This window comes from Rousettus aegyptiacus, unplaced genomic scaffold (genome assembly GCF_014176215.1).
Source record: "Rousettus aegyptiacus isolate mRouAeg1 unplaced genomic scaffold, mRouAeg1.p scaffold_m13_p_3, whole genome shotgun sequence".
Classification (NCBI taxonomy): Eukaryota; Metazoa; Chordata; class Mammalia; order Chiroptera; family Pteropodidae; genus Rousettus; species Rousettus aegyptiacus.
The window spans coordinates 40,165,726-40,181,740 of NW_023416306.1; the positions used below are offsets into that span (position 1 = coordinate 40,165,726).

General features: G+C 37.3%; 1 protein-coding gene across 4 annotated transcripts in view; it reads right to left on the reverse strand.

Annotated features, from left to right (window-relative positions):
* Window positions 1–16,015, reverse strand: part of PCSK5 (proprotein convertase subtilisin/kexin type 5) — a 400,819-nt gene that overhangs the window by 40,372 nt on the left and 344,432 nt on the right. For all 4 annotated transcript variants that reach the window (XM_036218095.1, XM_016127089.2, XM_016127088.2 and 1 more), the window contains 3 exons: window positions 4,125–4,167; window positions 1,104–1,240; window positions 68–268 (listed from right to left, as the gene is read on the reverse strand). In XM_036218095.1, coding sequence (XP_036073988.1) covers window positions 68–268; window positions 1,104–1,240; window positions 4,125–4,167 — 381 coding nt within the window. The remainder of the gene's footprint in view (window positions 1–67; window positions 269–1,103; window positions 1,241–4,124; window positions 4,168–16,015) is intronic.

The window sequence follows — 16,015 nt, forward strand, 5'->3', positions numbered from 1 at the left end:
TAAAGAGAGAGGGAGAGAGGCCGAAAAGGCAGCTAGACACCTGTGATTTCCCTTGGGAGGCACATACCGTTCCAGAATTTGCCTTCCATCTGGACCTGGGCGGGACCCACACAAGTCCCATGCAGCAGCTGTAGTCCTCCTCTGCAGCTGCTGCACTTGTCGTACCCTAGGCCGGTGCAGGTTGCACAGGCTCGGTGACAGGGCTCACATTCACCCATCTCTGAGTCGCCGTAGAAGCCAGGGCCACACTTCCTCACACAACTGCCGCCTACATAAGAGCACAGAGAAGAAACATGAAGGTGAAACTCTAGCCGCTTAGCTCGGTGCTCTGTGCAGGGCCAGGTTTTCAATAGGCCAAATGGAATCTCAGGAATATTTTTGTTTGAAGTTGTTTTTAAAGAAACCAAGATGGCATTCTCTTATTTCAACCAAGAAGTATGTCTTAAAAGATTTAACACTTTAAGTTCTCTTTCAACTGAGAATTTAAACTGACTATCAGCTCAAAGGGTTAAGAGCATAGAATACAGAATCTTATGTTCTTGATAAACTGCACATAAATCTCTCTATGTAGAGAAAAACTGGAGGTCATTGTGGGCTTTCTGCCCCACTCTCTCTCCCATAAGCATTCAAGAGCACTGGGCTATTAGTATATTTCTTTCCTAACCATCCATTTCCATAGAAGTCAATGAATTGATTAAAATCTAAGACAAAGATTCTTCTTTAACTTTAACAGTGCTCAGGAATATATAACATGGGTTATATCTCAAGGAAAGAGTCATGGTTCTGAATATTTCAGGCTACTTGGATTCCAAAGCATTTGTCTTTAGCGTCTCCATGCCCCATGTTCATTCTTGTTTCTATTAGCTTGGCGATATTTGAAACTAATTAATGAAATTTGAACTTTGCTTTAGTAATAAAAGCAAAGGATGTTGTCCTTTAGTAATAAAAGCCAGGATGTTGTCCTGGCTAATGTTTATTTTCAAACCAAATCAAAATTCCTCTTGGTCAAGAGGCAGCAGCTCACAAAGACCCTGAAACCAATCAAACAAGCACTCCTGTTTCTGGGTGGAGCTCTTAAACCTTGCTTTCACTTTTAGGCTTACCCAAGAGAAAGAAGCCCTCTTCACACCAGTAGCACTCATTCTGGTCACAGTTGCCACAGTTGGTATCACATGCTTTGCATTCAAATTCTTCACGGTAGGTCTTCTCAGGACAGATTTTATAACAGCGGTGTTCAAACCTAGGGAAGGAGATAGAGTTTCTTCCATGAGCTGTGTTGATGTTATTTCTCTTAACTGTCATCATTTAATCTCCTTATCTATGTTAACAGATCATTTTTAACAGGTGGAGATATTTGGGTTTCAAGAGAGAAAACTTCCGCCTGATCTGTGTGTGCCCTCTGAACAAGTCACTAACCACCTCTCTCTGGATCTCCGAGGACCTGTTATCAGGGAAGCTGGGAGGAGGCTGGAGAGAAGGAAAGGGGTGCTGATATTTATTTATGGAGCACTGATAATGTGTCAAGTATTATTAGCTCATTTAAACCTCGGCACAATCCCTATACAGGGGGCTATTACTTATCTTCAATTTCTAGATAAGGGAACTGAGTCTCAAGGTTAAGTGCTCAAAATCACATAGGTAGTTAAAGGTGGGGCTAGGATTTCAACCAAGATTTGTTTGAACAGACAGTTTGTGTGCTGTTGCTACATGGCACCTGCAAGGTCTGAAATAGCTGTGTTGAATATAAGTGGCTTACCAAAATGTCTATAACCAGAGCATTAATATCAACAGTAAAGTGATTTAGCTTTTATCTCTGTATATTTTCATGCATACTGTTCATTATTCTTATTCTATAGTAATTGTATTTCAGACTCCATTGAATTACAGGCTCATTTGAAGGGGAAGTGGAATGAAGTTGACCTTTGCCCTTTGATAAATTTTATATCATTAACAGGATATCTGAGGCAGGCTTCAAGTTTTTTCCTTAACAATTCTACCGTACAATGTTGTACAATTCAAAGTCGCCAAATATTCTAAAGGTTATAAATGTATATTTCTTGAAAAAATATCACGTTTTACCCTTAGTAATATTAAGCATGTTGTTTTTAGCATATAGTAGACCTTTGCTTAACATGGTTGATAGGCTCTGTGACTTCAAGTGAAAAACTGTGCAATGAAACCAATTTTACCATAGGCTAATCTATATAAACAAGAGTTAAGTTCCTGTGGCATCTCAGCGTTATAACAAAATGATGTTGTATGTAATTACATTATTCAAAGACTTGTTGTATTTGTTTTTCATAGGGTTTTATGAAATATGTTCATTAGTGGTGGGCTGGAGAGGCTGACAGGGCTGGCTCCAAAGTTTAACAGAGGATATTGTCAGGTGACTAAAGAAATAGGTGCTGGTCAAAGGGTATGTTCTAGTGTCAAAATCAAGAAGGGCAGAGTTAGGCTGAAGGTATGCAGAGTCATAAGGGGGACAAAGGAGAATTTCTCACATACTTCTACAAGATCGTTCTTTCTTTGAGGTTATGTCTTCCTTCCTTGGTTCTCTGAGGAACATTTTGTGTCCCCAACCGTCTGACCTTATCAAGAAATGCTTGTATCTCTGCCGTCTGTCTCTGCTTGGGATATCTATGGCAGGCCATATGCTGGGTAAATGCCAACTACAAACGTATTGACGGATTCCTTTCTGCTTGTTTACTGTTGTCTGGTCTATCTTCTAATAGTCAAATCTGGGGGCCTCTTCTCTACCCATCCTCCCCCTGTTTAAATGGAACATTAATTTAAATCAGTAAGTCAGGAGTGTAGTGATATAGAGACATGGTCAGTGTAGAGAATAATAGGCAACTCTGAGAAAGGTGAATTAAAACCATAAGGTTAAAAATGAACAGGACAATCAAACATATTCATGGACATGGACTATAGACGAGTGGTTACCAGAGGGTAGGGGGTGGGGCGAAGGGGGAGAGGGGAGGTAAATGGGATAAAGGGAGTCAAATATGTAGTGACAGAGAGAAATATAACTATGGGAGGTGAACACACAGTTAGTTAAAGTGTACAGCTGAAACTTATTAGATTTCATTAACCAATGTCACCATAAAAAAAATTAATTAAAAAAACCCATAAGGTTAAGTAATGATAAGGTTAGCTGATCATTTATAATACGTTTCAGCTTATTGGGTTTCCCTTTCCCTCCCTCCTCATCCACCTCACCTCTTTTAATGTCCTCCCACCCACTGTCACATTTTAAGCCCCTTGGAATCAAGCCCAACACAGATGAGGTGACCCAAATCTAGACCCTACCCTAGCTCTTGGTGCAACATAAATGGATCTATAGCCTCTCTGAGCTTCAGTTTTCTCTTCTGTAGAATAACATCAATCTTGTGTCCTTGACAACATTCATGGAAAGGTGAAGAAAAGAAAGGGATGTGAGTGTTTGTTTATGATAAAACTCCCAGTTCTTAGGATGACAGGGAGGAATTATGTAGCCTATGCATTATGTAGGCCTACCCTTTCTTTTCATCTTTCTTTATTTAGTTTTTCTTCCAAGATAGGCACCAATGTACCCTATAAGAGAGACTAGAATAGGAAGTGGAAGAGATATTGAGACAACATATTTGATTTATAGATTTGTATTATAGAACTTTGTGGGTGATGGTTACCTGCATTTTGTTTAACCTAGTGATCTGTGTCTCTCATTACTCAGTGGGTGATTGAATGCTAATGTAGCACCTGGCTTTATCCTGGTCCATCCAACTCTTGTTAAGGACAAGGTCTCCTCCATGCAGACTCTGGAAACAGCTTGCTTGAGGTTGGGTATATTATTAAAGCCTGTCCAGAACCACCAAGGTCTGAATCCTGGTAACCCATGGCAAGATTCTTAGACACCAGTGTCAGGTTGAGTGACTTCCAGGACCAAGAAAGAGAAGGCCTCCTTTCCAGGCAAGAATACAGCTGAGCTCTTACTGCTTAATCCAAGAATTGTTCATTAATAGCCTGACAGGGCAGAGTTGCTTCAGGCTACAGGGCCTCGTTCCTTTAATCATTGATTTAGGATTAAGTCAGTAATGCTTAAACTGCAGAAAAGTTAGTACAATGAAAAAAAAGGCCAGACTTACATGTAGTACCCTGTAGTGCATGATGTGCAGGTTCCTGGATCATCTGGAAAAAAATTATAATAATGATAAATAATAATCAAGAGTTCAACATTTGTGAAAATGGGTTTTAGGAAAGTTTTGGCTTGGGACAAATAATCTTCTGGGATAGTTTTATGAAATATACTGTCCAGAAATAGTCTTTGAACAGATTGCACTATTTTCAATTAATAACAAGATATACACTATGATTTATCTTGATCAAAGCTAGTAAAATAAGACACCTCATAAGTGCTGGCCCTTGCTTTCAAGGATGAGTAGGCCCAAGCTACTGGGTCTTCAAATTGCAGATCAAGAACCATTCACTTTGAGAACTCCTGGCCTCTACTGAGGTAAAGATATCAAGTACGCTTTCTCGCTTGCGCGCGCTCTCTCTCTCATTCTCTCTCTCTCTCTCTCTCTTTCAGAAAGGGCTTCAGGCTTTCAACCCTGAATAGTGGGTTTTCCATGAATTACCCCAAATGCCTGCCAGTGTGAGAGATTGTTGGGAGGCTTCTTTGGAATCTGGACAATTGTTTTTTTTCCCAATATAGTATCCACTTTGTGTCTGCACTTCAAAACCCTCTTAAAGAAACTGTCCTGTTCTCATAAAGTATAATGATTCGATGTGCCCCTGCTGGCTCAGAGGACTCTTTTCCTACAGCTTTCAGGGGACTTAATGAGAAAGAAATCACTAACTCAGTCTACTTCCCTCCTTCCTAACCTTCCCTGAAAGAGCCAATTCCCAGGTCCAATTATTAAAGGAATTCTGTGACTTCTCTGGTTTACAATTTTTCTGAGTGAAAGTTACTGTTAGCAAGTTCTTTCTGTCTATTATATCTCTAGTCCTCTTTTCATTCTAATAGGAGATGGAAACAATTATTTCTCTTTAAAACATTCTTCTTGGTATGTAAACATTTTATGTCATCTTTAACTAGATTTAAAGTAAACAAAATGATGTCCTTTGAACTTTGTGCTTAGCTTTCCTTTCTGATCTACTTTAGGTTCTAGTTTGGTTTCACAGAGTCTGCCCCTTAGTGACAGAGCCTTGACTGAATCTTTAGTCAAACATTGAGTCCTCCTAGAGTTCTTGCAAGACAGCATATTATATATTAAACATAATCCAACTAATGCATTGCACCAAAAGTTATAGTGGAAACATTTCTAGAAGAGGCTCTGCCATTTACACAGGTATTCCCAGAACCTTCTGGAAGTAGCCTAGTGATCATGTAGTGGAGAGGGTACTGGCCTGGGAACTGGGCTGCCTATCTGTAGTTTGAGGTTTTAATCTTAGCATAACTGTCTTGTGAACTTGCCTAAATGGCTATGTCCTTATTTCTATGGCTGTAAAATGATCCGGTTGGATAAGATGGTTGCTAAGCCTTCCCTAAAATCAAAGATTCTGAAGCTGAGTCTAGCAGGAGTTGGCAAACTATAACCAACCCCAGGGCCAAATCTGTCCCTGCCCGTTTGTTTACATATCACCTACAAAACCTTTTATGCTACACCATCAGTTGAGTAGTTGCAACAGATATAGGAAATACTATCTGTCATTCTACAGAAAAAGTTTGCTGGCTCCTGGCTAGAGCACTGGTGGCTCATGACTTTGTCATGTTCACCTTTGTTAGGTAACACAGGTGTAAATGTTATTATTATTATTATTATTATTATTATTATTGTTTTTAACAACTGGCCACAGAGTTCCTCTTAGGGAGAGAACTATTTTATTTTTATTTATGAGAGAGCATATTTTGGAATAGAAGTTTGATGGGAAGGACTGAACAAGAGCCAAGACAACCAAAAAGACTGCCAAGCCCTTTTGTAGGAGGCCATGATTTGCTCAAGGGAGAAAAGTGGTTTTCATGTCTAGTAAACATGGTTTGTTATAGGGTAACTGGAGGAGGAAAATGGAATGAACCATAAGCTAGGCTAATTAAGTGGAATCAGAAATCTGAAGAGAGAGGTACCATTAGAAAGAAAAGCTCAGTGGAATTCTTCAAATTCTTGGTGGAGGGATTTCTGTTTCCACAGTCCATGAATTGGGAATCCATTTTAAAGGGGTGCAAAGGTCCCAATGAACACTAGTTGTTCCACTGGGTAAATTTTTTCCTGCTGCAAGTCTGTGTTTGCATCTATATACTTTTCAGTTCTGTTCCTGAATAAGTTGCTACTACACAGCTCGCCTTTGGGCAGCTTACTTTTCCCTGCCTGTCCCTGATGAACATATTTGACTCTGACAGTTTTGCTAATTTGGCAAGGGCCAAGGAAGTTCTAAACCTGTTCTCTAATGTTCTGGTCATCCCTCCTATCTAGGAATTTAATGAGTTTGCTCTCTGCTCCTTTAAACAGGTCACTGATGAAAATGTTAAATAGAACCAACCCTCAGAAATATGCATACCAATATAATCTTGAGTTCAGGGACTTTTCCAGCCCAGTTGTACAGCGAATTTGGTACTTTCTCAACAGTTTGCATAAATGAATAATGCATAGATAGGAACTGTGTCCTATAACAGCTTATGAATGCCCATTAGTTTTTCTCATTACTACCAGTTGTTCTAAAGAGTAAGAATTATTTTTTCAAACATTTCCACCCCAGAAGACCCGTAAGTCAGACATAAACTAAATGGATTTAGTTTGACCCCTGAGAGGTAGCTGTTATGGGATTAAGGGAAGGTAACAATCCCAAACCTAGAAGTTGACTCTAAGTCAAGTTGGCATTTGGATGGTAAAGAAGGGAGGCTTAAGGAGAAAGATGAATTTTCCTGGCTCTGCATGTGCGTGTGTGTGTGTGTGTGTGTGTGTGTGTGTGTGTGTGTGTGTGGGGTAGTAGGTGAGGAATGGAAAAGTCTAAACAAGCTAGGATTATTAACTGTCTTGGAAGGTATTATCCAAAGTAGGATGTTTAAATAGCTCTGGTTATTTGATCTTGTCAACTTCTGAGCTGAGAGAGCATGTTTTGAGGAGGGAGGAGGCAATTTCAGTCAGAATTCAGAGAGAGCCTCACACATTTGGAAAAAAGCCTTCAGAAACAGTTACTGGCTTCCAGCTGCTGACATCTCCGCTAAGGAGAATGTGTGTACAGATGCCTTGTCAAGATGGAGACGCAGCCTTCTTTTCTTAAAAAAAAAAAAAAAAAATCATTTTATGATTTCATTTTTATGGGGTGGGACAGGCAGGACCACAATATCTACTGTATCTGAAGAGGTCTTCATGCTTTTCCCCATCACATTTCCACTGTTGTTGATCATCAGAGTTAGAATCATTGCGAACTCACTGCTCTCATGGAGACATTAGCTCCTGCGATCCACATGACCTTCAGTGGTCAGCTGAAACTCTCTGCCATTTTACCGTGCTTTCAGAAATACCTATAGCCTTCACCATTGAACACGGATGGATTAGGGCTACATTCGGAGTTATGTACATCTTACTTACAAAATGTATTGGAAAAGGGATATTTTAAAATTGTGATGGAACTGAATATTTAAAAATGTCCAGGGAAAAATAATTTATTTTTATGGTTTACATAAGCTTTGAGTCACACTGTTTAAGAGACGTACAAGCTAAAATAACTCTAGATTGCTTTTTAAAAATTTATTGTTCTTATTGTATATTTATTTTTCATTTGGGGGAGACAGAAGAAACTCAGTGTCTTAAGAGTAGCCTTTATCATATAATGTCTAGAAATGACAGAATTAGCCATGGGTGAGACAAACTGTTTAGGCAGAACTGACTCTGCACAACTGTGGGGAAAAGTTAATTTCAGGGTACTCCTACCTTACCTTTGGCTCTTTTTTTCAAGATTATTTTCAGGCTTCTAGGTCTTTCATTCATACCCAATGCTAGCCCTCCCTCTACCACTGCCTATTGAAACCTGTCTGCCCTGTGTTTCATTTCTGCAAAGGCCTTCTGGGTTGCTGCCTAGGCTGATGACTAATGGGCATGTTAAACCGGTGCTCTTGGGAGGCCCCTGGGGTCTCATCTACCTCAGTACCTTCTTGGGTGTTCTAGACTCATTAGGTACCTTCTACCTTGACTTCTTAGGACACAACTGTACATGTTCCAGAAAACAGCACACACCTTATTGTAATTCAACATACCCTGCTTTTCCCAGATGATCTCAGACTTTGGCTCAATCACATTCCCAGGTCCAATCACCTATATTCTAGCTTGACCAAATTTGGGGCTCTATTTGCCTTCTCAATGCCTTCCATACTTAGATACAGTATTAGACCAAACTAATACCCCACCCATACTCATAGGTTTTTGGACCTAGTAAGTCTCCAAGCTCCATGATAACAGAAATCTAAAGCAGTAAATTCCATACTTTTTTGATTGATAACTCCATTGGTTTAAAAAAAAAAATTGGTATGTGCCTGTAATGTGTGTGTGTGTGTGTGTGTGTGTGTGTGTATGTAAATTATTTCTATATACTGATGGATGAATATTTTACATATCTTAAAAAGGTATGCAAAAGTTGAAAATTTGAGTGGATAACCTAAAAATAATTGTAATATAGTTCTGTTTTTCCTGTAACCTAGTCAGTTGTCTTGCATACTTCCCATTGGAGACCAGTGACTTAGGCCACACCTAACTAAATGCCACATCTGAGCTAATGAATTCATGTATTAACTTTCCAAAATTATGTTTTACATTTGGTTCCTTAGGGTTGTAACTGGAAGGAATGGCTCTCTAATGGGTTAACTTATCTACACGTATATAAAAGCTTCCTGCACTTGACTTACAGCCCTCCCTTATTTATAAATGGAATATATTTTTCTAATTAACTTGTTAACTTATCATTTTTTGGTTGGGAAATAAGTTGAAAATATAAATCTGAGTGGACGTGTTTGAGTGATATGACTAGATTCTCCTTTTCCCACTTCTCTACTATCCTCTATAGCTTTAGTATAAATTTAGTATAAATTTGTTCTCTGAAACAAACTTTCTAGATGAAAATAACCACTGATAATGTCCCTATGAAAGGCAACCTAAAAGTTCATCTGTTAGAAATAGGTTTAAAAAAAAAATATGGTACATTTATACAGGATGGGCTAGTAGTACTCATTAAAATCTTGTTTCTCAGTGTTTAATGACATGATAACATTTTCATGATAGGCTATGTGAAAAGGGGCAAAAATATATATCTGAATATGTCTATAATATGTATATGTATCTACATGTATATATATATGACTTTATAAAAAATCAGAAGAAAAAGCTAAAATGTTAACAGTGATTGTCTGATTTTATGTGTATGTATGTATTTCTATATTTTCTTTATAAATATTATTACGGAATTAATTAGAATAAAAAATGCTGTTGAGAAAAGGAAGAAAATGCTTAGGTTATGAGTTCCAGGGGTCATTAGGGCCACAAGTTTGAAAATAGTTTCCTCCCACGGATCTTTCCTAAGAGAGTGGCCATTTTGGTTAGGTTCTTCCTTTTCTGTCCTTCTCCTGCCCACTTCTGTTTCCTCATCTTTCAGTTTTATCCTTCAGCAATTCCTAAATCCTATATCACCAGGACAAGACTGACGTCCTTACATGGGGTGTGGTTAAGACAGTGGCCGATGTTTGTACAAACTTCTTCTTAAAAATTCCCTTTTAACATAAATTGTTTTTCTGATAGGATTCTGTAAAGGAGGCAGATGACTAGAAAATGTAGTTTTCTTGGCTTTGCCTCAGACTCACTAACCAGATGAGGGGCTGTCACTTGGGCCAAGCATTCTTAAGCAATTCCCATTATGTGCACCTGCAGCCCTGCTGGAGCAGCAGCAGAATGCCCACCCCATACTGAGACATACTACTGCTCCCTTTGAGGAGAGAGAAGTGTTATAAGTAGCCAATACTTACATTGTTTTGGGAGATAATTAAGCACATTGTCAATAATGCATATTCCCAGAGTAAATATGTACTTAGTTATTAGATGACAGTGTACAAATTTGTAGGAGAGTCACTAACATTTTTCAGTCCACTTGAGGATAATGAACTGGGTAAGAGATTTATATGCCCAAAGAGTGTAACTAATTATAAGCCCCAAATAGCACAAAAAATTAGTACATAATTCAAGTAGGCCTTGTACTTAGAATTGCTTCAAATAATTAACACTCAAAACCAAATTGGACCATTTGATAGCTTTGTCAAAGCGGAAGATTTTTCTGGAAGGTTCAGTAGTGCTGGGATACAAAGTATTTGGTTGGGAGACTTTTGATGATTTTCAATCACTTTGTCCTCACTGGTGTCCAAGGACAATGAATAAATATTTGAATTGGTAGTAGTGCAAATGCTGCAGCTGACAATGGGGCACAACCCTCCGGAGGGACACAGTAGTAGAAGAGACCTGAATAAATAATCTAGATCATTGTTTACAAATGTTGACTAAAAGAGGGCTCAATTCTTTATTGGACTCTAGTTCTTTAGCTAGTCTTCTGATTCCAAAAACGGAGTATCATAATAGGCAAGCTGTTTCTGGATTTTCATTTTTATCTAGACTGACTAGCAGGTGGAAGTGATGGATGAATACATGCAGCTGAGTTCCTGTAAGGATCTCTCACTACAGCTGTATGTTCATTCACTTATTCATTCATTCATTTTAGAGGGAAGAAAGACAATGAACGAAAAATTAGATAATTATTAGATGTAAATAAAATGTAAATCTTCAATAAATGCACGAAACGGTCAATAAATTCCAAGTTCCACGAGGACAAGTTGTTTTGTTTTGTTTTCCTATACTTTAATACCAAGAGTATTGCCTGCTGCATAGCAGATGCCCCAGAAATATGCACTGAATGAAGAAAAACACATAACTAAGTACATAAATTCAAATTAGGGTTAGAAAGTGATGAGATTAGAGTGAAGAAAAGCCTTAATTTAGATATGCGAGTTAGGGAGAGAGCTTTTTAAGAATCGATGTTTGAGTAGTGATCTGAATGATGACAAGAAGCTAGCCATATGAAGTTCTAGGGTCAGAGTATTCCAGACAGAGGTGAAGAAAAGCTTGATCATTTCAAGGAACATAAAGAAGGTCAGTGAGTTTGGAGGGGATAAAGAAAAAGGGAGAGAGTCTGGAGATGAGGCCAGGGTCATGTACAGGATTGGATCAGACATGGTCTTCCAGGCCAGACTGAGAGGTTTGCATTCTAATCTAAGAGTAATGAGAAGCTTTATAGAAAAGATGTGATGCGATTTGATTTACTTAAAAAGTGCTATGTAGAAAATGACTTAATATTTAACTCTAGAAGTGGTTTCATCTATTAAGTCTTTCAAAACTAGGTTCCTATGTAACACATTTTAGAAACACTTTTTTGAGGAATATACTAGATAAGAAATGATTTAGGGATAAAAGAAGACTGTGGTTGTAGTAATGAAATAAAATGAGATTTGAGGTAAATTCGAGAAGATTAGATAATAAGGTGTGAGAGGTGAGGAAACAGGATGATTCCCTGACTCTGGCTTGAGCACATGGATGGATGGAAAGTGAAGAGCACTCAGCAGTAAAATTGACTCAGGAACAATAAACAAATACTTAACTGATTATGTAGTATAGTCTATATCCTGCTTTGTATATTATAAGGAGTATATACAGATAAGAAAGCCAAACCCTACTCTCAAGGAGTTTGAAGTCTGCTGAGGGGACAGTAATTAAGAAAGTTAATTAGAGAAGAACTTATGATGTGGCAAAATGTAGAATAGATAAACAAACCTCTAATTGGCATACTGTGGAAATGTTTATTTGGGGCCTGAAGGAAGTCAAGTTATGATTCTCCTTCTGTCTTCTCATTTAATTGGGTTTTGAATATTTTCTTTTTGAATGGAAATATTCAGAGCATTCTTACTATAGTTAGTAAATGGGAACCCAAGGACGACAGTTTCTGTGTAAGTATGAATGAAAAATAAACTTGGCAGGAAAAGGTGACAAGAAAAAACCATCCTGGTCTTAATCTTGCCATTGGGTAGATTAAACAACAACAACAACAACAACAACAACAACATCTTGTATAGGTTTTTAATCAGGATTTATATTATTTTAGTATTCTGGAACATCTCCAGAGGAAAATTCAAATTAAAGTAGTCCCAAATACAGTATCCCAGGGCAACTGGCAGAAGCAAATGTAAATCTCTAGAGAAAGGTAATTTTAACCTAGATCTCAAAGTATTCTCACAGGTAAATTTTCAAAATTTATGTTTTTCTTTTTTTTTCTTCGTTTTATTATGGCGACATTGTTTAACAAAATCCAGTAAGTTTCAAGTGTACAAAATTTATGTTTTTTTAAAAAAAACAAACTATACAAGGAAATCTGGCACTATGAGAGAAAGTCAGCAGAAATAACAGCAGAATCTATGTGCTATTAAAGAAATAAAAGAGCATCCTGAAAATAGAAAGGTAACCTAAAGTTTGGAAAAGAACTAATATAACCTCTATAAATAAGGATGTAAAAGTTTGAATTTAAACTCAATGGCTAGATTAAATATTAGATTAGGCATACTAGAAAGAGAATTGGTGAACTCAAAGATAAAGAAAAAATAAAAAAATTCAGGTCAGAGAGACAAAAAAGACAGAAAACAGGAAAGAGTAGTAAGAGATTTGGGGTTAGAAAGATAAGGTCTAAATGTGTCACACTTCCAAAAAGAGATAATAGAATGGGAAAGGAAGAGGCAATATCTAAACACAATAGAATGAATGCCTGTGAATTTTTCAGAATTGATAAAAGATACCAATCATTAGTTCTAAGAAACAGCATAAACATATAATTTATTTTTTAATCTACAAGAAGCCCCATTATAGTGAAATTGCAGAATTGCTAAGAAAACAAATAGCTCTTAGTTTGTGGAGAAGCATAAAAAGCCGTAGTATGTAAGAAGAATTAAAATACCTTGAGAAGAGGACTTGAAAATTTGATGGATGAAAGAGCATCAGTCATTTCAGAAAGACACTAAAACAGTGGCAGAAAATTCTTTGAAATTTTGATGAAAGACTTGGAATCATAAAATATAAGAGCCAGAAGGGAACTTTGGCTCCAGGCCCAGCTCAAATGTCCAAGAGTATGAAGCATTTTTGTTTGTTCTGAGACCTCTAGTTCTGACAGAAGGGGTCTTTTTTTCTGAGCTTCTGATAAACGTTATATTGATGTTGCAGCTATCATCCACTCGGGGTACAGTGAATTGTTAATGATTGCCACAGTCAGGGACTATATCTTATTCATCTCTGAAACCCTAGTGCCTAATGTTATGTCTATCATTAATTTATGTCTTCCACAAATATACTTTGAGTCCTATTATATGTTAGGGCTACAAAGATGACTAATTCCTAGTACAATATGGATCTAGACTCAGGGTCAGGGTCGAGGGGGAAATGTAGAAAGTAAAGAGACATTGAAACAAATGTTGTGTGATCAGCGTCACTGTTGGGATTATAAACAATTTACTAAGAAGAAAGTAGGGTGAGATCTAACCCAAGGTATGTGTTCGGAGGGGGAAGTGCAACAACAGAAGCTTCCTTGAGGAAGTGAAGGCTTAGAAGCGACCTGAAAAATGACTTTGAAGGGGGCAGATAGAGAAGATGGAATTCTTTCTGCATGGAAAGGCCTGAAGGGAGAGAGAGCTGAATCTATGGAGATAATTGCTTTAGTAAAAGAGCTCATGAAATTCCCACTGAAGAAATTATACAGGGAGTAACAGGATCTCAGAATACAGCATAGTTGCCCTTGCTTTAAAAACATATAGATTTTTAAAGAAAAGAATGGATTGCAAAGAGTTTGGGGCAGCTAGAGTAAAGAGTAGATGTTGGGGCTTGAGGAAAGAAAAAGGGACAGGTGGACCCTAAATCCCATGACTTATATTCATATAGAAGACCATGTAAAGGTAGACACAGACCCAGAAAGAAGATGGTCATGAGATTGTGGAGGTAGAGATTAGAGTGATACAGCTATAAGCCAGGAATGTCAAGATTGCTGGCCTTCACCGAAAGCTGGGAAGAGCAGAGAAGCTGATTACTTAATTTTGGATTTCTGGCCTCCAGAACTGTGAGAAAAATAGGCATACCTTGGACATATTGTAGGTTTGGTTCCAGACAACCAGACCTCTGCACTAAAGCAAATATTGCAATAAAGTAAGTCACACAATTTGTTTTTGTTTCCCAATGTATATAAAAGTTATGTTTAAATGGGGCCAAAAAATACCTTAGATCAGGTGGATTTAATAGATATTTTCAAAGCATTTCACCCCAAAGCAGAAAAATATACATTCTTCTCAGGTACACATGGAACATTTTCTAGGATAGACCACATATCAGGACACAAAACAAGTATCAATAAATTTAAGAAGATTGAAATTGTATCAGCCATCTTCTCCGATCACAATGGTATGAAACTAGAAATTAGCTCCAAGAAAAAAAGTGGAAAATATACAAACATATGGGGGCTAAATAACATGCTACTAAACAATGAATGGGTCAACAATGAGATCAAGGAAGAAATCAAAAGATACCCACGGACAAATGAAATGAATATACAATGACTCAAAACCTATGGGACATAGTGAAAGCAGTCCTAAAAGGGAAATTCATAGTAATTCACCAAGAAACCAGAAAAAGCTCAAATAAACAATCTAACCCTATGCTTAAAAGAAATAGAAAAAGAACAGCAAACAAAGCCCAAAGTGAGTTGAAGGAAGGAAATAATAATGATCATAGGAGAAATAAACAAAATCGAAAAACAATACAAAAGATTAATGAAAACAAGAGCTTGTTCTTTTTTGAAAGGGTAAAGAAAATTGACAAACCCTTAAGCAGACTCATTAAGGAAAAAAGAGAGAGGACTCAAATAAAATCAGAAATGAAAGAAGAGAAATAACTACGGACTCCACAGAAATACAAAGGATCAGAGGAAAATACGAGCAAGTAGCAAGTATACACCAACAAATTGGACAATCTGGAAGAAATGGATACATTTTTAGAAACATACAATCTCCCCAGACTGAGTCAAGAAGAACCAGAAAATTCGAACTGACTGATTGCCACCAACAAAACTGAATTAGTAATCAAAAACCTCCCCCAAAATAAAAGTCCTGGACCAGATGACTTCATAGGTGAATTTTACCATTCAAAGAAGAATTAACATTTGTTCTTTTCAAACTATTCCAAAAAATTCAAGAAGAGAGAAGGCTCCCTAACTCCTTTTATGAGACCACCATTACTTTGATTCCAAAACCAGACAAAGACATTGCAAAAAAAGAAAACTATAGGCTGATATCTCTTATGAACATTGATGCAAAAATCCTCAATAAAATATTAGCACACCGAATTCAGCAGTACATTAAAAACATCAGATGCCATGATCGAATTGGATTTATTCCTAGGATGCAAGTTTGGTACAATATCCATAAATCAATTATGTGGTATACCACATTAACAAATTGAAAGATAATCATATGATCATATCAATAGTTGCAGAAAAAGCGTTTGACAAAATCCAGCATCCATTCATGATAAAAACTCTCAGCAAAGTGGGAATAGAAGGAACATACCTCAACATAATTAAGGCCATATATGACAAACCTACAGCTAACATCATACTTAATGGAGAAAGGCTAAAAGCGTGTTCCTTGAGATCAGGAACAAGACAAAGATGCCCACTTTCACCACTCCTGTTCAACATTGTATTGGAAGTCTAGCCACAGCAACAAGACAAGAAGGGAAAATAAAAGATATTTGAATTTTTTAAAAAAGGAAATAATTCTCGTTATTTGTGGATAACATGATGCTATATATAGAGAACCCTAAAGATTCCACCAAAAAACTGTTAGAATTGATAAAAAAAATTCAGTAAAGTAGCATGTTACAAAATTAATATTTAAAAGTCAGTGGCATTTTTATACACC